This window comes from Hypanus sabinus, chromosome 4, assembly GCF_030144855.1.
Source record: "Hypanus sabinus isolate sHypSab1 chromosome 4, sHypSab1.hap1, whole genome shotgun sequence".
Taxonomy (NCBI): domain Eukaryota; kingdom Metazoa; phylum Chordata; class Chondrichthyes; order Myliobatiformes; family Dasyatidae; genus Hypanus; species Hypanus sabinus.
In genome coordinates, this window is record NC_082709.1 from 103,552,682 (window position 1) to 103,578,314 (window position 25,633).

Genomic DNA, 25,633 nt, shown 5'->3' on the forward strand with positions numbered 1-25,633 from the left:
CCAAAACACACCCCCTGACTGACACCAATTCACAGTTTATCAACACTAGAATATTAAAACAATCATAATGTTTTTAAAAAACCCTTTCCTGATCTCTGTAATATTTTCCAGTCTTTTTTCTTGGATGCCCTTCTCCAATTTGGGTCTTTTGAGAACCTGAATTTAGTCTTTCTGCCTTGGCCCTTCTCAGGGGTTCATTTCCCCAAGCTTGTTCCAAGATTTATCATTTACAAATCCATCTGGCATCTGACCTGGCTTAATTTCACTTTGTTTTGTAATGCTCTTGCAACAAAATCCATATATTGCTTAAGCACACTTAGTTGCCTCACTCTCAGAAATACAACTCACTTTTTAAGATAAGATTTTAAAGAGAAAATTTTAAAAGAGAAGTGAGAAAATGAAAAGTCCAAATATAGATATGAAATTCAGCCAATAAACCTCTAATGCAACTAGCACTATTAAGTCTATACAGAAGGCGACATATACGGTCCAAACGGGCTGGCGATCTCCCTTTGCCTGTCTGTCAGCTCACTGGAGTGATTGACAGCTGTGTACGTCTTGCTACGCGATGACGTCGTCCGGAAATCGTCATCGCCCGGCTCGGGGACGTACGCGAGGAGGGAGCGTTGCTATTGTGGAAAGCTGGAGGACTGATACGAGGAGGATCATGTATCTGAGGGCGAGGTGGGTGGAGGTTCCATGGGCTGCAGACTGAGCTGTTCTCCGCTGTGGGATTCTGAGCCTGGGTGTGTCTATGTTCGAGCTGGTCGTTTCCAGATAATGGGGAGTGTGTGAAATGGGGCCTTGAGGTGAGATGAGTTGATGGATGGTCAACTCTCAGCTCGCCAAGCGGCTGTTGTTCGATCATTAACCGGCCAGATAGCCCCGTCATGGTGTGGTGGCATCTCCTCCATCTATGTATGTTTGACCTACAAAAGTCTGTAAGCCTAGAAATTGAATATTGAAAACCTGCAATTATTGGAACATTCTGGGGAAACTCAGCAGGTTGGGCACATTTGTGGGTGTGGAATAATCCTTCATTAGGACTAGAAAGGAAGGGGGCAGAAGTACATGCTGATGTGGGGAAGGTGGGTGAGGGAAGCTGATCGGGATAAGTGGAAAAGATAAAGGGCCAAAGAAGGAATCAGGTAGGAAAGAGCAATGCTCCATAGGGGACAGGGAAGGATGAGGGAAGTGATGGGCAAATGAATACAGAAGGGGTGAGTGGGTGACCAGATTGAAAAACGCGGGGGAGGGGTGGGGAATCTGGAAGCTGGAGGAACAGAGGTTTACGCCATCAGGTGGGAAGTAATCCAGACGAATATAAGGTGTTGCTTCTCCAGCCTGAGTTTTGCATCTTCATGACAGTAGAGGAGGCCATGGATAGTTTGCACCGCTCGTTTCTACCTCCTATCCAAACCCTGTACTGCTTGTTTCTACCTGTTACTAAAGATCCACAAACCTCTCTGTCCCTACAGGTTTCTCCCTGCTCCTATCCCACTGAATTTGTGTATGTACACCTCGACTCCATTTTGTTCCCTTAGTTCAATCATTTCCTACCTACATCTGTGGCACTTAGCATCAATAACTGGTCTGGATCAACTTACTTTCATTATGGGAGTACAATCACTTCCATATCCCATCAGGAAACCATAAAACTGTGCTTCTTTCTTGGTAACAGAGCTAACCAGTCCCGTTTAACACTGCACTCGACCGTCTGGCTGAACTGGTCCTTGCCCTCAACAATTTCTCTTTGGTTTCTCCACGGTAAGGGTGTAACCACGTGAGCCCTAACTATGCCTGCCTTTTTGTCGGCCATGTGACTACTTTGGTGCTCTTTCCTACACCCAATGCTGAACTAGTCCTTTTTATCAACTTCACCTTCAACTTCTAATCTTCCCTCAGAGTCACTTGGTCCATCTCCTGACATCTCTCTCCCCTTTCTTGATTTCTGTGTCTCCATCTCTGGAATCAGAGATGGTATCTTTTATCAGATATATACTGGTGTCTTTCACAATTATCTTGACTATAGCTCTTCCCACTCTGACATGCTATTCTTTTCTCTCAGTTCCTCTATCTCTGCTGCATCTGTTCTCAAGATATGGCTTTTCATTCCAGAACATCTGAGACACCAACTCTAATGTTCTCATCCGTGTCTCCATTTCATGCACATCAGCCTCACCCCATCCTCCTGCCATTATAACAGGCTTAGGGAACAGTCCTTCCTGGTATGGTGACACTTCACCCGTGAGCCTGTCGTGGTCATCTGTTTCCAGTGCCCCCTCCTCTACATTGACGAGACCCTATTCAGATTAGGACACTGGTTTGTTGAGCACCTTCGCTCTGTCCACTGCAAAAGGCAGGATCTTCCTGTGGCTACTCATTTCAATTCAACTTCCCACTCCCTCGCTGACGTTTTTGTCGATGATGCCTCTACTGCCACGATGAGGCAGGTTGGAGGAGCAAAGCGTCATATTCCATCTGGATAGCCTCCTACCTCATGACATAAATATCGATTTTTCTAACTTCTCTCCCTCTTTCTCTATTTTTCCACTCCTCATTCTAGTTACCCTTTCACCCATTCTGTTCTCACCTGCCCTTCACCCTCTCTCTGGTCCCCCCCTTTCTTTCTTCCATAGTGCACCATCCTCTCCTATCAGATTCCTTCTTCAGTCCTTTATCACTTCCACATATCCCTTTCCAGCTTCTTGCTTCATCCCACTTCTCCACCCTATCTACCTTCCCCCTCACTTATCACCTGCCAGTTTGTACTCCTTTCCCTCCCTCGATTCTTATTATGACCTTTGCCTCCTTCCTTTCCAGACCTGATGAAATGCCTCCACTTGAAAAGTCAACTGCTTGTTCCCCTCTAGGGTAAAGATGAGAAAGGGGAGCCTATAGAGGATGAGAGTTATAAAATCAATGTGATGCTTAACTTACTCTACTTCTGCAAATAGACAGCATAGGTGAATGATACTTATTGGGAGGAGCAGAGCTTTGGGTAACCTCACGAATAGAATAAGAGTGAGGGAGGAGGTAAAAATAGGCCATCTTTTAGAAGATCCAGCTAGGTGTCATACTTGGTACGAAGACGCAGAAACTTTGGTTCATTTTCATTCAAGTTCTGAGCTTCTGTTGAAATTGAAGAGTGGATTTAATTTTCTCAGGCTAGCTCAAACCATTCATCACATCTTGAACAAGACCAGTGATGCTGGGAAAACTCAGCAGTTTGGGCAGCATCTATAGATGGAAATGGATACTGGATGTTTCAGGTCAGGACCCTTCATCGAGAGTGGAATTTGCTGCACTTCTCCCTCTGACCATTTGGGCTTCCAGCAAAAAAAATTTGTTAGTTTAATAATGCGGATGTAGAAGAATCAATGGGGTGTTGTTGGACATGAGAAAGCAACTCAGTTGTGGTGCTACAAAGAAGTAAGGAGATGTGATGGGTCTGAAAGGATTGCTTTGCTGGACTCAACAGTATAAATGGCTCTCCTCTGTGATGTAAAGATGGCAGGGCAGAGTTCTTATGATCAATAGAACCCTTGGTATATGTCCTTCCAACCAAGCTATTTTTATATGTTTTGGGCAAAAAAAACCAGATTGAATTAAGGATACTAGTGGTTAAATAGTGGCTTGTGTGCTTAGACCAGCTGCAGCCAGAAACAATTAGAACTACGATGTAGTAGCAGCCAGTTTGCAAACTGCAGGCTCACACAGATGGCAATGTGATTGGTTTTCCTAGCAAAGTCGACTAATTTAAAAAGAAACGAGTTGTGAGGGATAATTCTCTATTCTAAGAAACTTCAAGGGATCTTTCTAGTCTATGTGAGAAGCCGGCAGACAGACTCTTAATGCTTCAGGTAGCATACAGCAGTGCAGCACCCTTTCCCTTTGATGCCGGGGCCCAGATTTTTGTGCTCAAATCTTGAGAGTGCACACCATTGAGAGAGGAACAATATCGGCAGGCGGAGCTACTCTGTTCCAGGTATGAGATTTACACCTGACCCTCGGGTGCTGTCTGTGTGGAGTCTGCACATTTTCCCTATGGCCATGTGGGTTTCCTCTGTGGGCTCTGATTTACTCTCAAGTCCCAGAGATGTGAGGTTTGTTAGTTTAATTGGCCACTGTAAGTTGCCCTGAGTGGTAAAATTTGGTGGGCAGGTTAATGAGAGTGTAGGAAGAATAGTGTTATTGTACCAGCATAGACTTGATATGCCAAAATGGCCTTCAATGTTAAATTGAAGTATGAAGATCATGAACTGAATAATCTTAATGTCAAATTGAGTATAGGAAGTTAAGCAGAAAGAAAGTTTGAATTTGGTGGAGTGGTGGGGCGTAGAAAAATAAAAGGGAAATTAAAATTAAAGCATTAAAATAAAATTCAGTTGTTTCTTCTTACCGTGGGAATGAGGGGTAGGCCAAGACTCATGCAGTAAACATTTGGATTTCTCTACCCAGAGGTGTTTTCAATTGCTCTGGCAGCTCGATTCAATTATTCACCACCACCTTGTGGAAAAAACATATCCCTCAGATATCCTTTAAATTTCTCCCTTCTCACCTTGGACTTTACTATTAAAAGGACTGACTATCTATGCCCCTCATAGTTTTGTAAATCTGTCACCCCTGAGATTCCTACATTTCTGTAAGTATTAGTATAACCCAGGGGTCAGCAACCTTTACCACTGAAAGAGCCACTTGGACCCGTTTCCCACAGAAAAGAAAACACTGGGAGCCGCAAAACCCGTTTGACATTTAAAATGAAATAACACTGCATACAACGTTTTGTTTTGCCTTTATGCTATGTATAAACAAACTATAATGTGTTGCATTTATGAAATTGATGAACTCCTGCAGAGAAAACGAAATTACATTTCTGCATGCAACAAAAACATTTTGAACTCCGAAAAAAAGACGTTGGGTTGAAGGTTACTTTTAAGTAAAATACTCAACGTCTATTTGAGTCCTTCTTGTATTTATGAAAAATGCCAAACTTAAATTTGCCGCCAGCAGCAAACCAAAAATAACGTCAGCCAGCTGTCAACCTGAAAAATAAAAGGACTATTTCACTGAACAATGAAAACATATGAATATACGTAAAATAATAGGCAATTAAAATATTTATCATACTTGTTCAGGTTGACTCACACCTGACAATGCAGTCGTATTCAGTAGAGATGAATCGATGCTTAGGGGAGTGACCGGGAAGGATAATGTGTTTTTTTCCTCTCTGAACTCACAAAAGCGTTTCCCAAACGATGTTTGCATTGCGATGATTGCAGAATGTAAATACTCCGAATTTATCATGTCGTGACCTTGTTTGAACTCTCTCAAATTGGGGAAGTGAGACAATGTGCCTTTCTGTAAATCTCTGGCAAGCACTGTCAACTTGCGCTCGGATGCCAAAACATCCTCCAACATGTGCAGGGCTGTACGTCCTTACCCCTGAAGAGCTGTGTTCAGCGTGTTCAGGTGCGCTGTCATGTCTACCATGAAGTGTAGCTTTTCCAGCCACTCTGGCTGTTCCAGCTCAGGAAAGTTGAGCCCTTTGCTGCCCAGGAAAGTTTTCACTTCTTCCAGACACGCGACAAAGCGTTTCAGCACCTTCCCTCTGGACAGCCAGCGATAAAAACACGTTGTAGCGGTGTGCTACACGCAGTCAGTAAACTGCAGTCAAAGATAGCTTTATTCGAACTAAACAGCCTTGCTTTTAAGCCTCCCTCAACCCACCCCCCATGGGCGCGGATGCTGCAAAAGACACGTACTCACAAACCCCCGTAGGCTATCTCCCTTAGCCTGAACGCTGGCTAATTGTGAGCCGGTTCGGATGTGTCAGGAAATGGGTCGCCACAACGTCTTATTTAGATTGTACAAGATCACCATAATCTTCAAATTTAGATTTACATTTCAAAAACTAACAAACTAACATAAAATACATTTTAATTAAATACTGACCATGTAGCGGTGTGCTACATGCAGCGTTAAAATTACGACACGGAGTCGGTAACTGCAGTCAAAGGAAAAAACTTTATTCGAAAACTTCAGCCTCACTTTTAAGCCTCCCTCAACCTGCCCCCCATGGCGCAGAGGCTCCAAAGCTCTGTGCTCGCAAACTCGCAAACAGATGTGCCAGGAAAAGGGTCGCCACAACCAATTATTTCCCAAAGCAACAGGGAGCCGCAGCACAGACTTAAAAGAGCCACATGTGGCTCCGGAGCCGCGGGTTGCCGACCCCCGGTATAACCTATCCAATGTCTCCTAGCACTGCAGTCTTCAATTCTCTGTAAGTTCAAACTTTAATAAAGTTTGAAGTAATTTTATTATCAAAGTACGTATACAAAGTACAGGGTATACAATCCTGAAATTCGTTTTCTTGTGGGCATTTACAATAAATACAGGAAATACAATAGAATTAATGAAAGACAACCCTCAATAGGCTGGACAAACAATGTAAACTGCATATACAAAAAGAGGGAAATAATAATAAATTTTGAGAATATGAGATAAAATCTTTGCAGTGAGTCCATAGGTTGTGGGAACAGTTCAGTGATGGGGCAAGTGAAGTTATCCCCTCTGGTTCTGGAAGAACTCAGCAGGTCAGGTAGCATCAATGAAAAAGAATAACTCAACATTTCAGGCCTAGACTCTTCATCAGGACTGGGAAGAAAGAGGGAAATGCCAGAATACAAAGGTGAGGGGGGAGGAGAAGGAGGACAAGTTAGAGGTGATAGGTGGGTGGAAAAAGGTAAAGACCTGGAGAAGGAGGGATACTGGTGGAGGTGAGGAGAAGAGTTAAGAGGCCAGAGTGGGGAAAAGAAAATAGAGAAAAAAAATTACCACAAGAAGAAATTGATGTTCATGCCATCCGGTTGAGGCTATCCAGACTGAATGTCAGGTGTTGCTCCCTACCCTGAGAGTGGGCTTACTGTGCAGAAGAGAAGGACCGACATGTCGGAAAGGAAAGGAATTAAAATGGTTGGCCATGGGAAATAATGCTTTTTGCTGATAGTGTGGAAGTGCTTGATGAAGCAGTCCCCCAATTTATGTTGGATCTCACCATTGTAGAGGAGGGAGCACCAGATGCAGTAGACGACCCCAGCAGGTTTGCAGGTGAAGTGTTTCCTTGCCTTATGGGACTGTTTGAAGCCCTGAATGGAGCTGAAGGTGGGGGAGAATGGGCAGGTATAGCATTTCTGCTTCCAGGGACATGTGCCAGGAGGGAGATTAGTGGGGATGGTCAAATGGATAAGGGAATCATGGAGAGAGCGATCCCTGTGGAAAATGGAAGTAAAGATGTGTTTGATAGTAGGATCCTGTTGAAGATAGTGGATGTTAAGGAGGCTGATGTGTTGGATATGGAAACTCATGGGGTAGTAGGTGAGGACAAGAGGAATTCTATTAAAGCTCCAACCTCCAGGAAATGGAGGAGATGTGACTGAGGGCAGCATCAGTGGTGGAAAACTGGAAACCCCATTCTTTGAAGGAGGAGGACACCTCTTATGTCCTGGAAGGGAAAGCCTCATCCTTAGAACAGATGCAGCGGCGACAAAGTTTCTGAGAAAAGGTGAAGGCATATTTACAGGAGACAAGGTAGGAAGAGGTATAGTCAAGATAGCTGTAGGAATTGGTAGGTTTATAAAAGATGTCAGTAGTCAGTTTGTCTCCAGACTGAGATTAGAAAGGGGAGAAAGGTGTCCAAGTGAATTTAAGGGCGGGGTGGAAGTTGGAGGCAAAGTTGATGATATTGACGAGCTCAGCAAGGGTGCATGAAGCAGCACCAATGCAGCACAGAGTGAGTTGGGGAGCATTACCAGAGAAGGCATGGAACATGCACTGTTTCACCTAGCTGATGAAAAGGGAAGTACAGCTGGGGCCCATACAGATGCCCACGGCCACATCTTGAGTTTGGAGAAAATGTGAGGTGCCAAAGGAGACATTGTTGAGGGTGAGGACCAGTTCTGAGTGTGGTGGTGGAGGGAAACTGGTTGGGTCTTTTATTGAGAAAGCAGAGATCTTTAAGGCCTTCTTGATGGGGGAATAGAAGTGTATAGGAAGTCAACATCCATGCTGAGATCCCCCAGCATTTTGTGTGTGTTGCTTTGGATTTCCAGCATCTGCAGAATTTCTTGTGTTTATAGCTTCCTGAATCTGGTAGTGTGGGTGTTAGTGAAACTCTTCTTCACTTTTTCTATTGTTTCAGTATGGCAACCAGAACAATACACAATTTTCTAGGTGTTGTCTAACCAACATTTTGTATAGCTGCAATATGATGTCCCATCTCTTATTGCTGTAATCTATGAAGTTAAGCAATGCAAATGCTTGCAAATGCAAAAGACTGCAGATGCTGGAATATAAAACAGCAAACTGCTGGAGGAACTGTTGGAGTTCTTCCACAGATAGTGCTCCATCTGCTAAGTTCTTCCAGCAGATTGCTTCTAATACCAGACATCTTTTTCAGTACCCGAGCCAGAAACTAGACATGTTTGGTGTAAATGCTCTCTAACGTATAGGTAGGTGGTGGAATCTGGGGGAGTTGGTGAGAAAGTAAACAAATAAAATGAGGTTTGTATAAATGGGTGGTCAACACGGATTCTGGGCTGAAAAGCAAGGATGCATAGCCATTTTCTTTGTGTAACACAATGCACAACTATTTTTGTAATGCCTTTACTCTGTTGTAGCAGTAGATGCGAGATTATATTAAGATAAATATGAAAATAGTAACCAAACCCATCTTGTGGAAAAGAAAACACTCACATTTATTTATCCATCTCTCTGTCTACTTACCCATCTATTTATCGATTTGTTTATTTAGAGATACAGCGTGGAACAGGCTCAGTGAGTTCACTGCCCAGCTACCCACATATTCAACCCTAGCCTAATCACAGGACAAGTTACAATGACCAGTTGACCTCCTGACTGGTATGCCTTTGGACTGTGAGAGGAAACCTCACAGGGAGGACGGCGCTGGAGTTGAACTCTGAACTCCAACTGTAATAGTGTCACACTAACCACTTTGCTACTGTGGCACCCTGATAGTTGTCAGAACAAAGATCAGAGTTAGTGTTCAGAGATTTTGACTTTCTTCCAAACTCCTCAAAGCCTGCGGTGACCTACAAGGCACAAGCCAGAGTGTAATGGAGTAATCTTGTCTGGATGGGTTATTATCTCATAGCCCCCCCAAGAAGTCGTCTTGTTGATCTAGTCAATAATTAGTCAATGTTTTCAGTATTATTTACTTACTCATTATTTTATTTTCTTTTTGTATTTGCACAGTTTATGTTCTTTTGCACATTGGTTGTCCATCTTTTGTAGTTTTTATTGATTCTATTGTATTTCTTTGGTCTACAGTGAACGCCTGCAGGAAAATGAACCTCAGGGTTGTATATGGTGACATTTATGTATTTTGATAATAAATTTACTTTCAACTTTGAACTTTATTTCTTCGCTAATGACATTCTTAATAAAGTGACTGCTCTGGTGGTTTATCTCATTGCAGTGCAAGGATACTTGATGTAATTAATTCCCTATGATATTTCTTGTATTCCAATTAAAGTGACTTCTTCAGAAGGACTTGATTGGGGTTTTTTCAGGATTGTGAAAGTTGCAACAGAAGTAAGGGCATTTTAATAATATTGATTTTTGAAGACAAGGAGGGGAATTGCACATATAATTTTGGATTGTTCAGTCCACTGTAAGGAGCCTCAAAGAAATAGAAGAAGACTGAAGGAGGGAGCAATGAGTAACTACAAATAGTGCATTTAAGAAGCACATTGAGAAGGGAGATTTTGAAACCTAAGTAAAATACCTCTTTTTTTTAAAGGGTTTGGCTGCTTCGAAATATTTCTTCTGTTCTCAACAAGCCACATAATCCTTTATATGCACGTTTACATACGGAGGGATGTTGTCCAGAGCTGAATGAAGGTATTGAAATAGTTGATTTGTGCCTACCGTAAATATAGTCTTGTGATGACAAAATGGAAGAAGTCTATATTGCTGGTTACTGCCAAAGAACTGATCAACCTGATCTTATTTGGATTGTTCTGGATCTATAGACAATCCTGGTAATGAAAGACTGAAAGGTAAAATTGAAAGTAGGGTTGGCATATTTTGAAATTCTGAATGCAGAAACATTATTTTAAAATAATCCATCCTGAGCCATTAGAGCTTTATCTTGCATCATGAGTGATCACGCAAGATTTAGTTATAGCTATATAGCATCGTTATTTAGAACCTCCTTTATGTCCTTGCCTCTGTAGGCTATTATAGAAAGTGTTCCATTTAGTTACGTAGCTTTTCCCTTTTCCCATTGACCTCATTGCTTTAAGAAATTGTACAATTTTGCATTGAAAGTATTGAAACAATTTCTGAAACTCTTGCAGGTCTTGACTTTGTCACTTTCTGCCCTTAAGGTGTTGAGAAAAACTGCTATTGGTGACTCCTTGCACATAAGAATATTTTTCCACAAATGACTTCATTCAAGATCCATTTGAGTTACGAGAACATCTGAGTTGTATTTATCTCCATATGAAATTGCTGCCCAATAGAATATAAAATTATGAAGGCCATCGTGCCTGTTCAAGCATTCAGTAAAATCAGCATTGCCATGAATGTATTCTTTGACTAATATCTGTGGCCCTCTGGGAAAGAAAATTCCAACTACTTACTACCCTCTGAGTGGAGAAGTTTCTCCATGACTCAGTCTTAATATGACCATTCTTTTTATTGAAATTAAACTCTCAATCTGAGAAAAAAAACATTAGCTCACCACCCAGCCTTTCAGGCCTGCATGCGGTCTTAAACAGATGGATGTTTATTCTCTTAAATCCCAGGGAACTTGGACACATTCTTGATTTTTCATTTGTATTACAGAAGCACCTTGGAATCCTTTCAGGCAATACATGTTTGCTCCTTTTTAGAGAGTTATAAACTTGGTAAGGAGACCAAAACTGTACTTAGCACTGTAGGTGTAGTCTCAGAAAAGTATTTTGTGTTTGTAGTACTTCCTTAGTTTTCTGCCAAATTTTCTTGCAAAGAAGACTAATATTTCTACAGCCCGCTTGCTTTTTGTGGTTAATTTGGATGTTCCCAAATCTCTCTGAATACCAACATCTAATATCATCCATTAACATATTTTTAATAAAAAATATGAATACCACATCAATTGTGTTGCTGCCTTCACAGATCTGGGATGATGAAAATCTTGCTCTGTGACTAAATTCTTGCTTGTATTTTATCTCCATAGGAGAAACCAAACTGTTAATGAATGATGGTGAGTATTATAGCTTACGGATAAATAAAATATATTGTTTTAAATTACCAATGGCATTAGTTTAGTATAAGGCTGGTTCTGAACACTATAACTAAATCCATTTGATCTATGAGCTGTTTAGAAGTAAGAAACAGAAAAATACTCTTCGGACTTTGAGAGAGAAACTGTAAATGTTTTGGATTGATTACATATGATAACTCACTGTCCATTAATAAGAATACTCTGTTCTTAAAAATTCCGGAGCTCCCCAAAGGCTGTTATGTATTGCAGCAGGATGCCAAAGAATAATTCTGTCAGGGTCATTATTACAAACCTCAGCTGCATTGGAGGAATGTTCATGGGATTGAAAATATACTACCTGTGTATCAGGCCAGTTTCCAAAGTCAAGGTAGAACTTATTATTGTAGGAACAGGTGCAGCAGCATTACATGCACACACAGCATCATAAAAACTTCCACAGAAAGCGTAAAGATAATACACAATTTTACAAGAAAAAATACAATTAGATTAAAAACAGCCCACTGTGATGCAAAGTGATCATAGTGTTACTACTACTGAGGTAGTGATTAGGGTTGTGCAGTTTGGTTCAAGAACTGAATGGTTGAAGGGAATTAGCTCATCTTGAACCTGGTGATGTGGGACTTTGGGTTTCTGTACCTCTTGCCCAGTGACAGCTGGGAGAAGATGGCAGAGCCCAGATGGTGGGGATCTTTGGAGGATGTTAAATTGTAAACTGAAGGCAACTGTTCATATTTTGAGGAAATTGTGGCTGAAAACCTGGAGAGTCCCAGCATTATGGCTGGGTTGGGAAGAAAGAGGTGGAGAACTGCATCTTTTGAATGAGATAGAAACATAGAAAATAGGTGCAGGCTCGAAGGGCCGAATGGCCTACTCTCGACTGTTGGCTGATCATCCAACTCAAAACCCTGTAACTGCTTTCTCTCCATACCCCCTGATCCCTTCAGCCACAAGGGCCATATCTAACCTCCTCTTAAATATAGCCAATGAACCGGCCTCGCCTCAACTGTTTCCTGTGGCAGAGAATTCCACAGATTCACCACTCTCTGTGTGAAGAAGTTTTTCCTCATCTCGGTCCTAAAAGGCTTCCCCTTTATCCTTAAACTGTGACCCCTCGTTCTGGACTTCCCCAACATCGGAAACAATCTTCCTGCATCTAGCCTATCCAATCCCTTTAGAATTTTATACGATTCAATAAGATCCCCCCTCAATCTTCTAAATTCCAGTGAGTATAAGCCTAGTTGATACAGTCTTTCTTCATATGAAAGTCCTGCCATCCCAGGAATCAGTCTGGTGAACTTTCTTTGTACTTCCTCTATGGCAAGAATGTCTTTCCTCAGATTAGGGGTCCAAAACTGCGCACAATACTCTAGGTGCGGTCTCACCAAGGCCTTATACAACTGCAGTAGAACCTCCCTGCTCCTGTACTCAAATCCTTTTGCTATGAATGCCAACATACCATTTGCCTTTTTCACCGCCTACTGTACCTGCATGACTGGTGTACAATGACACCCAGGTCTCGTTGCACCTCCCCTTTTCCTAATCAGCAACAGTTCAGATAATAATCTGTTTTCCTGTTCTTGCAACCAAAGTGAATAACCTCACATTTATCCACGTTAAATTGCATCTGCCGTGAATTTGCCCACTCACCTAACCTATCCAAGTCACTCTGCATCCTCTTAGCATCCTCCTCACAGCTAACACCGCCACCCAGCTTCGTGTCATCCGCAAACTTGGAGATGCTGCATTTAATTCTCTCGTCTAAATCATTAATATATATTGTAAACAACTGGGGTCCCAGCACTGAGCCTTGCGGTACCCCACTAGTCACTGCCTGCCATTCTGAAAAGGTCCCGTTTACTCCCACTCATTGCTTCCTGTCTGCCAACCAATTCTCTATCCACATCAATACCACACCCCCAATACCGTGTGCTTTAAGTTTGCACACTAATCTGTGTGGGACCTTGTCAAAAGCCTTTTGAAAATCTAAATATACCACACTCATTGGCTCTCCCCTAACCACTTTACTAGTTACATCTTCAAAAAATTCTATAAGATTCATCAGACATGATTTTCCTTTCACAAATCCATGCTGACTTTGTCTGATGATTTCACCTCTTTCCAAATGTGCTGTTATCACATCTTTGATAACCGACTCTAGCATTTTCCCCACCGCCAATGTCAGATTAACCGGTCTATAATTCCCTGGTTTCTCTCTCCCTCCCTTTTTAAAAAGTGGGGTTACATTAGCCACCCTCCAATCCTCAGGAACTAATCCAGAATCTAAGGAGTTTTGAAAAATTATCACTAATGCATCCACTATTTCTTGGGCTACTTCCTTAAGCACTCTGGGATGCAGACCATCTGGCCCTGGGGATCTATCTGCCTGTAATCCCTTCAATTTACCTAACATCACTTCCCTACTAACATGTATTTCCCTCAGTTCCTCCATCTCACTAGACCCTCTGTCCCTTACTATTTCCGGAAGATTATTTATGTCCTCCTTAGTGAAGACAGAACCAAAGTAGTTATTCAATTGGTCTGCCACGTCTTTGTTCCCTGTGATCAATTCACCCGTTTCTGTCTGTAAGGGACCTACATTTGTCTTGACCAATCTTTTTCTTTTCACATATCTATAAATGCTTTTACAGTCAGTTTTTATGTTCCCTGCCAGTTTTCTCTCATAATCTTTTTTCCCTTTCCAAATTAAGCCCTTTGTTCCCCTCTGCTGGTCTCTGAATTTCTCCCAGTCCTCAGGTGTGCCACTTTTTTTGCCAATTTATATGTTTCTTCTTTGGACTTGATACTATCCCTAATTTCCCTTGTTAGCCACGGGTGCACTACCTTCCCTGGTTTATTCTTTTGCCAAACTGGGATGAACAATTGTTGTAGTTCATCCATGCAATCTTTAAATGCTTGCCATTGCATATCCACTGTCAACCCTTGAAGTATCATTTGCTAGTCTATCTTAGCTAATTCACATCTCATACCTTCAAAGTTACCCTTCTTTAAGTTCAGAACCTTTGTTTCTGAATTAACTATGTCACTCTCCATCTTAATGAAGAATTCCACCATATTATGGTCACTCTTACTCAAGGGGCCTCGTATGACAAGATTTCTAACTAACCCTTCCTCATTGCTCAATACCCCATCTAGAATGGCCTGCTCTCTAGTTGGTTCCTCGACATGTTTGTTCAGAAAACCATCCCGCGTACATTCCAATAAATCCTCTTCTTCAGCACCCTTACCAATTTGGTTCACCCAATCTATATGTAGATTGAAGTCACCCATTATAACTACTGTTCCTTTATTGCACGCATTTCTAATTTCCTGTTTAATGCCTTCCCCAACCTCAATACTACTGTTAGGTGGCCTGTACACAACTCCCACCAGCATTTTCTGCCCCTTAGTGTTATGCAGCTCTACCCATATCGATTCCACATCCTCCAGGCTAATGTCCTTCCTTTCTATTGCATTAATCTCCTCTCTAACCAGCAATGCTACCCCACCTCCTTTTCTTTCCTGTCTATCCCTCCTGAATATTGAATATCTCTGAATGTTGAGCTCCCATCCCTGGTCACCCTGGAGCCATGTCTCTGTGATCCCAACTATATCATATTCATTCATAACTATCTGCACATTCAATTCATCCACCTTGTTACGAATGCTCCTCGCATTGACACACAAAGCCTTCAGGCTTGTTTTTACAACACTCTTAGCCCTTATACAATTATGTTGAAAAGTGGCTCTTTTTGCTTTTTGCCCTAGATTTGCCTGCCTGCCGCTTTTATTTTTCACCTTACTACTTCTTGCTTCTACCCTCATTTTACACCCCTCTGTCTCACTGCGCTTGTTCCCATCCCCCTGCCACATTAGTTTAAAGCCTCCTGAACAGCAGTAGCAAATGCTCCCCCAGGACATTGGTTCCAGTTCAGCCCAGGTGCAGACCGTCCTGTTTGTACCGGTCCCACCTCCCCCAGAACTGGTTCCAATGCCCCAGAAATTTGAATCCCTCCCCCTTGCACTATTTTTCAAGCCACGTATTCATCTGAAATATCCTCCTATTTCTACTCTGACTAGCACGTGGCACTGGTAGTAATCCAGAGATTATTACCTTTGTGGTCCTACTTTTTAGTTTATCTCCTAACTCCCTAAATTCACCTTGTAGGACCTCACCCCGTTTTTTACCTATATCGCTGGTACCAATGTGCACCACGTCCACTTGCTGTTCACCCTCCCATTCCAGAATGTCCTTCAGCTGCTCAGAGACATCCTTGACCCTTGCACCAGGGAGGCAACATACCATCCTGGAGTCTTGTTTGTGGCTGCAGAAATGCCTATCTACAATCAAATCCCCTATCACTATAGCTCTCCCACTCCTTTTCCTCCCCTCCTGTTCTGCAGAGCCACCCATGGTGCAGTGAACTCGGCGGCTGCTGCTGCCTTCCCCTGATCAGACATCTCCCCCAACAGTATCCAAAACAGTATATCTGTTTAGGAGGGAGATGACCTCGGGGGACTCCTGCACTACCTGCCTACTGCTACACTGACTAGTGGCCACCCCTTCCCTTTCTGCCTGTGTAGCCTTTACCTGCGGTGTGACCAACTCACTAAATGTGCTATTCCCGACTTTCTCAACATCACGGATGCTCCAGTATGAATCCAATTGCAGCTCCAGACGCACAATGCGGTCTGCCAGAAGCTGCAGCTGGACCAGGGGTGGGCAAACTTTTTGACTAGAGGGCCACAAAGGGTTCTAAAATTTGACAGGGGGGCCGGACCAGGAGCAGATGGACGGAGTGTTTTGGTAATGCACTTCATAAGAGAAAATAAAATATCATGGGATATGTAGAAAACATGTGCTTTAATTTCAATTGAAAATGAACAAATGCATTACAACAAAATATCTGTCTTTGAAGTCCCATGGTATTTAGCTATTTATTGAAATGACTTTTAAAACACTGAAAATTAAATGAATAAAATACAGCTTTTTTTAATAGTAACAGTTATTATTTTAAAGCACTGAAAATTCTGTTATCCTTCAAGATATTATCATCATCACTCTCCTCCTGACTGACTTTATTTCAAAAACGGTAGGAGATGCAGGTCTAATTGTCCTGCTCCTTCTTATTCAATTGTCCCCGTGCCAAAACTCAACAACGACCAGCACAATGACAGAACAGTGAGAGCGCGCCAGTATGCGGAGCGCATTTTTTTATTTTGAGAACGTACGTGCACCTGCGCACTACTCATGTCCATCACTTAACAGAAATGACATGTAACATGTAAGGCTTATTGAAAAAAATATTTTCAAATGCATTTTTTACATAACTCAACGAAGAAACTTATTTTTAATTTCAGTGGGAACAGTGTTGTTGGTCTCCCTTTTTAGCCAGCGCATCAAAGTCTGGATTTAGTTTTGTTGTGGTGATTCTCAGGATAGATCTGAGGTGGCTGGCTTTGTTGATGTTCATGACGCTGAACGCCTGTTCACACAAATAGGTCGAGCCGAACAAAGAGTAAAGCGCAAATGTGGAGTTATACGCTGCACCTCAACAAAGGTCAATGTGTAGCGGTGTGCTACATGCAGCGCTAAAATTATGACAAGGAGTCGGTAACTGCAGTCGAAGAAAAAAACTTTATTCGAAATCCCCAGCCTCACTTTTAAGCCTACCTCAACCAGCCCCCCTGCGCAGAGGCTCCAAAGCGCTGTGCTCACAAATCCCCGCAGGCTATCTCCCTTAGCCGGAACGCTGGCTAATTGTGAGCCGGTTCGGATGTGCCAGGAAATGGGTCGCCACAAATGTATATAGAGTGCGTCATCTATTGGGAAAACGCCAGAATTGCGGGGAAAAACGTTAACAAGGTTTATTAATATAATTTCATCAAGTTCTGCGGGCCAGATTAAAAAGCTTAACAGGCCGCATATGGCCCGCGGGCCGTAGTTTGCCCATGCCTGAGCTGGACACACTACCTGCACACATAGTCGTCAGGGACACTGGAAGTATCCCTGATTTCCCACATGCTGCAGGATGAACAAACCATGGGGCTGATCTCAGCTGCCATAACCTACCCAATACTTGCCTCAACTTTTGAAACTTTCTCCTTTGAAAGGAACTTACCTGGCCTTACCTCACTTGGAGTGAAGCTCGTCCTGAGCCTCTGCTCGCCGAAGCCTCTGGAGACAAAGCCTTTCTACACTGTCCCCCTCTACTCCGTCGCCCGCTCCGTCTAACTGTTCTCTTTAAATACTCCCGCTGCCTCACGGTCTGGCTTACGCGCGCTTGCGCAGTCGTGTCCCCGTTAAACTGCCGAAGAAAAAAGATGCAGTATAAGTGATTGTGATATGAGATATTCTGAGTCAGTGGTTTGGTGGGGAAAGATATCAGATCTGCATCTCATGAGGAATTTGTTAAATAATATGGATCAGGCTGGTGAGTCATGGATTAGAGCTGTAGGTTGGTCCTATACCTTGTTGTTGAGCTCTGGATTACTACCAAGGTTTGGGGAGGAGCTCAAGCTGGCGACAGAAAAGGGAGAGGCCAGGATTGGACCAATGATTGGCCAGGCAACATTGTAAAAGGTAAAGGTGGTTGCCTGGCTGTCAAGGAGGCCATCAAAGTATTTGGTCTGGGCATAAGGCTCGGTTTGGAGGATTAGGACTTGTATCTTGGAGGTTTGGTCAGCTGTTGGGATCAGAAGGTGGTCTGAAAGAAGGGTTATCAGTAACTCTTTGGGGTGTTTGAGGGAGCAGTCATTCGTCATGGAGTTGGAAAAAAGGGTCCAGAATTATTAAAGGTGAGTACCTTGCCTTGTAGCAGGTTTAATCCAGATATACTGATTGTCCCTAGGACATTGTGGTCCAAGCTTGTCTTCAATGCTCCAAAAAGAGCATTGAACATTGATGTAAAATTGGCCAGTTGAATTTCCAGAACAAGACCATAAGATTTAGGAGCAGAATCAGGCCATTTGGCCCATCAAGTTTGCTGTGCCATTCCACTATGGCTGATCCTGGATACTACTCAACCCCATTCACTTGCCTTCTCCCCATATTCTTTGGTGCCCTGACCGATCAGGAAATGATTAACTTCGGTTTTAAATATACCCATGGACTTGGTCTCCACTGCAGAGCATTCCACAGATTCATCACTCTCTGGCTAAAAAAAATTCTTCCATACCTTTGTTCTAAAAGGTCGCTCTTCAATTTTGAGGCTGTGCTCTCTAGTTCTAGATACCTCCAGCATAGAAAATGTCCCCTCCACAATCCACTCTGTCTAGTCCCTTCAGCAATCGGTAGGTTTCAATGAGATCCCAATGCAATCTTCTAAATTCCGGTGAGTAAAGGCCCAAAGCTGCCAGACACTCCTCATATGTTAACCCTTTCATTCCTGGAGTCATCCTCATGAGCCTTCTCTGGACCCTCTCCAATGACAACACATCCTTTCTAAGATATGGGGCCCAAAACTGTTAACAATACTCGAAGTACAGCCTGACTAGTGTCTTATGAAGTCTTATTGCTTTTGTATTCTTTTCCCCTTGAAATAAATGCCAACATTGCATTTAGTTTCTTTACCACAAGTTAACCTTCTGGTAGTCTTGCACGAGGACTCCTAAGTCCCTTTGCACCCTCTGATGTTTGAACCGTCTACCCATTTAGATATTGTTCTTTTTACCAAAACGTATTATTATACATTTCCTGACACTGTATTCCATCTGCCATTTTTTTGCCTATTCTTCTAATTTAAGTCCTTCTGCGATCATATTGCTTCCTCAGCAGTACCAACCCTTCCATCTATCTTTGCATTATTCTCAAACTTTTCCACAAAGCCTTCAATTTCATTATCTAAATCATTGGCAAACAATGTAAAAAGTAGTGATGCTAATACTGATACCTGAGGAACACCACTAGACACTGGCAGCCAACCAGAAAAGGCCACTTTTATTCCTACTCGCTGCCTCCTGCCTGTCAACCATTCCTCTGTCCATGCCAGTATCTTTTCTGTAATGGCATTGGACTTTATCTTGTTAAACGGCCTCGTATGGCACCTTATCAAATGCCTTCTGAAAATCCAAATAAATGAAATCCACTACCTCTCCTTTGTCCACCCTGCTTGTTACTTCCTTGAAGAACTCCTAACAGAATTGTCAGGCAAGATTTCCCTTTTATAGAAACAATGCTGACTTAGTTTGTCATTGGTCTCCAAATACCTTGAAACCTCATCCTTAGTGATAGACTCCAACACTTTCCTGTGGTTAGGCTAATTGGCCTATAAGTTACTTTGTTTTGCCTTCCTCCCTTCTTAAAGAGTGGAGTGACCTTTGCAATCTTCCAGTCCTCCAGGACCGTGCCAGAGTCAAGTGATTCTTGAAAGATCATGACCAATACATCCATTATCTCTTCAGCAACCTCTTAGGACTCTGGGATGTAGTCCATCTGGTCCAGGTGACTTATCCACCTTGAGACTTTTGAGTTTGTCTGACACCTTTTTCTTTGTAATAGCAATAACATGCACTCCTGCTCCCTGACATTTGGAACTCTTGCTTAAGGCTGGTATCTTCCACAGTGATGACAGATGCAAAGTACCCATTAAGTTCATGTGTCATTTCCCTGTCCCCATTACTATCTCACCAGCATCATTTTCCAGGGGTTCAGTATCAACTCTCACCTCCCTTTTACTCTTTGTATAACTGAAAAAACTTTTGGCATCATGCTTTATATTATTGACTAGTTTGCCCTAATATTTCAACTTTTCCCTTCTTATAGCTTTTTTAGTTGCCTTTTGTTTGATTTTAAAAGCTTCCCAATCATCCAACTTCCCACTCACTTTTGCTACCTTATATGCCCTTTTCTTGGCTTTTATGCAGACTTAACTTCCATTCTCAGCCATGGTTACCTACCCCTGCCATTTGAGACAACTTCTTCTATGGGACATAAAGTAGCATGCAAAAATTTGGGCACCCTGGTCAAAATTTCTGTTACTGTGAATAGTTAAGCGAGTAAAAGATGACCTGATTTCCAAAAGGCATAAAGTTATTGACGACTCATTTCTTTAATATTTTAAGCAAGATTACTTTTTTATTTTCATCTTTTACAGTTTCAAAATAACCAAAAAAGAAAAAGGCCCAAAGCAAAAGTTTGGGCACCCGCATGCTTAGTACTTAGTAACACTCCCTTTAGCAAGTATCACAGCTTGTAAACGCTTTCTGTAACCAGCTAAGAGTCTTTCAATTCTTGTTTGGGTGATTTTCGCCCATTCTTCCTTGAAAAAAGCTTCTAGTTCTGTGAGATTCTTGGGCCGTCTTGCATGCACTGCTCTTTGGAGGTCTATCCACAGATTTTTGATGTTTAGGTTGGGGGACTGTGAGGTCCATGGCAAAACCTTCAGCTTGCGCCTCTTGAGGTAGTCCATTGTGGATTTTGAGGTGATCATTATCCTGTTGTAGAAGCCATCTTCTTTTCACCTTCAGCTTTTTTACAGACGGTGTGATATTTGCTTCCAGAATTTGCAAGTGTTTAATTGAATTCATTCTTCCCTCTACCAGTGAAATGTTTCTTGTGCCACTGGCTGCAACACAAGCCCAAAGCATGATCGATCCACCCCCATTCTTAACAGTTGGAGAGGTATTCTTTTCATTAAATTCTGCACCCTTTTTTCTCCAAACATACCTTTGCTCATTGTGGCCAAAAAGTTCTATTTTAACTTCATCAGTCCATAGGACTTGTTTCCAAAATGTATCAGGCTTGTTTAAATGTTCATTTGCAAACTTCTGATGCTGAATTTTGTGAGGACGCAGGAAAGGTTTCCTTCTGATGACTCTTCCATGAAGGTCATATTTGTGCAGGTGTCGCTGCACAGTAGAACAGTGCACCACCACTCCAGAGTCTGCTAGATCTTCCTGAAGGTCTTTTGCAGTCGAACAGGGGTTTTGATTTGCCTTTCTAGCAATCCTACGAGCAGTTCTCTCGGAAAGTTTTCTTGGTCTTCCAGATATCAACTTGACCTCCACCATTCCTGTTAGCTGCCATTTCTTAATTACATTACGAACTGAGGAAATGGCTACCTGAAAATGATTTGCAATCTTATAGCCTTCTCCTGCTTTGTGGCAATCTTTTATTTTAATTTTCAGAGTGCTAGGCAGCTGCTTAGAGGAGCTCATGGCTGCTGATTGTTGGGACATTTGAGGAGTCAGGGTATTTATAAATCTTTGAAATTTACATTATCTGGGCTTTCCTAACGATGACTGTGAACAGGCTGTAGCCCTAACAAGCTAATTAAGGTCTGAGACCTTGGTAAAAGTTATCTGAGAGCTCAAATCTCTTGTGGTGCCCAAACTTTTGCATGGTGCTCCTTTCCTTTTTTTCACTCCTAAAGTTTAACAAAACAAAAATAATACACTAATCTTGCTTAAAATGTTGAAAAAAAGTTTCATCTTTAACTTTATGACTTCTGGAGATCAGTTCATCATTGACTCACTTAACTATTCATAGTAACAGAAAGTTTGACCGAGGGTGCCCAAACTTTTGCATGCCACTGTATCTATCCTTAGCCTTGTGAACTATTTCCAGAAACTTCAGCCCTCTCTGTTCTGCCGTCATCTCCTCCAATCCACCCCGGCAAGCTCCTTTCTCATGCCTCTGTAATTCCCTTTATTCCATTGTGATGCCCATATATATGTCTTGTCATTCTCCCTCTCAAATTGTAGTATGAATTCAACCATTTTATGATCACTGCCTCCTAAAGCTTCCTTTGCGTTAGATCTGATAATAAGATCTGAGTTGTTACTCAACACCCAACCTGTGACAGCTTTTCCCAGGCTCAAGCATAAGCTGCTCTAAAGCACCATCTTGTGGGTATTCAACAAATTCCCTCTCTTGCAATCCGACACCAACCTGATTTTCCCAATCCCCTTGCATACTAAAGTCCTCCATCATAATTGTATCATTACTAAAAAAAAAGTCAAAAATGCCTGGTGTTATGTTTCATTTTGTGTATGTCTATGTGTATTCAGTTATATAATAGTGAAAAGTGTGATTGAATTTCTCAATTGACCTTGAGTTTTGTTGAATTCTCTGATCACATACATTTTCAAGATTTGACATAATTTTTGATATTCTGGATTTGTGTCATGAGTTTGGCTATTGTACCTATTTTTTTCTGTTATCTATTTAGCATTAGCAAAATGTATCTTTCAAGAGTAATTTCACAATAGAGCTGAAAATATATCTTGTCATTAATTATCTTCTCTTGTTTCAGTACGTAAGGAACTGCATAATATTGTTGGTGCATCCAAAAACTGGAGGTACTTCTCAGTTATATGGGAGAGGGTGGGTTGGTGCTTGTCAAATGAATATCAGATTATCATGTATGATGTAGACATCACTGAAACATGATTGAAAGAAGATTATAGATGGGATCTTAATGTCCAAGGATACACATTGTATCAAAAGGACAGGCAGGTAGGCAGAGTTGTTCTGTTGGTTAAAAAAAATCAAATCATTAGAAAGAGGTGACATAGGGTTGGAAGATGTTGAATCACTGTGGGTAGAGCTAAGGATCTCCAAGAGTAAAAAGACCTTGATGGGAGTTGTATACAGACTCCCAAACAGTAGAAATAATGTGGACTACAAATAACAACAGGAGATAGAAAATGTTGCAGTAGTCATAGATGATTTCAGTGTGCAGGAGATTGGGAAAATCAGGTGGGTGCTGGATCCCAAGAGGGGAAATTTCTAGTATGTCAACAAGATAGCTTTTTAGAGCAGCTCGTGGTTGAGCCCACTAGGGGATTCAGCTATTCTGGATTGGGAGTTGTGCAATGAACCGGAATTGAACCCAGGTCGGTGACAATGTAATAGCATTACACTAACCACTAAAGCTACCTTGCCACCTCATAATTAGCTTGCAAATTTTTCATGATGCTCTCCAGGGGAAAATCAGTTCAGAACTGAACTTGCCAATGAAGGACATCTTCAAAGTAATCTGTGATGTGTTGCACTTTTTCTGAAGACCCAACCAAATACATGACCCGTCTGTCCCTCCTCACTTATCCAGTGGAACTTCTGAGACCTGATCCAAAAAACTAGATCATTTCTAGTGAACTGGCAGTTTTATTTAATGAGCTTGTTATGTTTGATCAAGTCATACTTCAGCTGAAAACTAAGTGCAAGCCAGTATTAACTTTTTGCCTGTGGATGAGCAAGCAATTATTCCTGGTAGCACCTCATTCGAATTGTCAGGTATCTCTATTGGGGAAGCAGATGTTAATGTGCTTTGGGTTCAAGTGGTTGCAACTTTTTTCAACTCCTCACTTCTACTCAGGAGGATTTTTACCAATTTTATTTTTTGTGAAATGAATACCACTGCCAGCATTGACTGTTCATCAGTAATTATTCAAGTAACTACCTTCTTGAAAGGTTGCATCCTCCTGGTGAATCTTCTTTCAGAGATTCATTCTATTGCTGCTGGATTCGTCCTTTGTTTATCAACTGGATGTACACAGACACTTTCTAAGTGCTGACATCAGGAAGGAGGTACAAGAGACTCAATTCCCATACCACTTGGATCAGGAGCAAATACCCTTCAACCATCAGGCTCCTGGACCAGCATGGACCTCACCCACCAAAATTTAGTGAGAAGTTAGTGGATTGGGAAACTTTTAAAAATCAACAGAAGGCAAGCAAAGAAGTCATTAAGAAGGTAAAGATTGAATACGAAAGTAAGCTAGCCAATAATATTAAAGAGGATACTCATAAAGTTTCTTCAGATACATAAAGTGTAAAAGAGAGGCAGGAATGGATATCGGACCGCTGGAAAACAATGATGGAGAGGTAGTAATAGGGAGCAAAGAAATGGCAGATGAACTGATAAAATATTTTGCATCAGTCTTCACTGTGGAAGACACTAGCATTATGGTGGAAGTTCCAGAGTGTCAGTGGTCAGAAGGGTGTGAAATTGCCATTACTGGGGCGAAGGTTCTTAGGAAACTGAAAGGTCTGAAGGTAGATAAGTGACTTGGACCAGTTGGTGTGTACCCCAGGTTTCTGAAAGAGGTGGCTGAAGAGATTGTGGAGGCATTAGTACTTACCTTTGAAGAACCACTAGATTCTGGAATGGTTACAGAAGAGTGGAAAATTGTAAATATCACTCCACCCTTCAAGAAGGGAGAGAGGCAGAAGAAAGCAAACTATAGGCCAGTTAGTCTGACCTCAGTGGTTAGGAAGGTGTTGGAGTCAGTTGTTAAGGATATGGTTTTGGGGCACTTGAAAGCGCGTGATAAAATAGGCTGCTGAGTGCATGGCTTATCAAGGGAAAATCTCGCCTGACAAATCCATTGGAATTTTTTGAAGAAATAACATTCAGGTTCGACAAAGGATAATCGGTTGATATTGTGTATGTGGATTTTCAGAAGGGCTCTGACAAAATGCCATACGTGAGGATGCTTAACAAGTTACAAGCCCGTGGTATTATAGGGAAGATATTAACATAGATAAAGCAATAGCTAATTGGCAGGAGGCAAAGAGTGGGAATAAAGGGTTGGCTGCTGTTAACTAGTGGTGTTCCATAGCAGTCTGTATTGGGACCGATTTCTTTTTTACATTGTGTGTCAATGACTGACGGATCTGATAGCTTTGTTGTAGAGTTTGCAGACAATACAAAGATAGGTGGAGGGGCTTTTGAGCAAGTAGAGAGGCTGTGGAAAGGCACAATAGGAGAATGGGCAGAAGTGGCAGATGGAATACAGTGTCAGGAAGTGTAAGGTCATGCACTTTGGCAGAAGAAATAAAAGGGTAGACTAATTTTCTGGATGGCGAGAAAATTCAAAAATCTGTTGTGCAAAGGGACTTGTGAGTCCTCGTGCAGGATTCCCTAATGTTTAATTTGCAGGTTGAGTCTGTGGTGAGGAAGACAAAAGCGATGATAGTATTCATTTTAAGAGGACTAGGATATGAAAGCAAGGATGTTACATTGGGGGCTTTATGAAGTACTGGTTAGGCTTCACTTAGAGCATTGTGAGCAGTTTTGGGCCCCTTATCTTTGAAAGGCTTGTCATATGAAGACTGTTCGATGGCTCTGAGCCTGTATTCACTAGAATTCAGAAGAATGAGGGGTGATCTCATTGGAACCTATCAAATGGTAAAAGGCTTTGATAAGAGTGCATGTGGAGAGGATGTTTCCTGTGGTGGGAGAGTCTCGGACCAGAGGATACAGCCTCAAAATAGAGAGTCATCCTTTTATAACAGATGAGGAGATGAGGAATTTCTTTAGCCAGAGAGTGGTGAATCTGTGGAATTTGTTGCCACAGACAGCTGCAAAGACCAAGTCTTTATGGCGAAGGTTGATAGAT

The 25,633-nt window shown here is 42.0% G+C and overlaps 1 protein-coding gene across 1 annotated transcript in view; it reads left to right on the forward strand.

Annotated features, from left to right (window-relative positions):
* Positions 1-592: 592 nt before the first annotated feature.
* LOC132393054 (acyl-coenzyme A thioesterase 9, mitochondrial-like) overlaps positions 593-25,633 on the forward strand; it is an 82,149-nt gene continuing 57,108 nt past the window's right edge. Inside the window, exons 1-4 of the mRNA XM_059967798.1 lie at positions 593-684; positions 9,821-9,921; positions 11,243-11,269; positions 22,543-22,588. Coding sequence (XP_059823781.1) covers positions 668-684; positions 9,821-9,921; positions 11,243-11,269; positions 22,543-22,588 — 191 coding nt within the window. The 5' untranslated portion in view covers positions 593-667. The remainder of the gene's footprint in view (positions 685-9,820; positions 9,922-11,242; positions 11,270-22,542; positions 22,589-25,633) is intronic.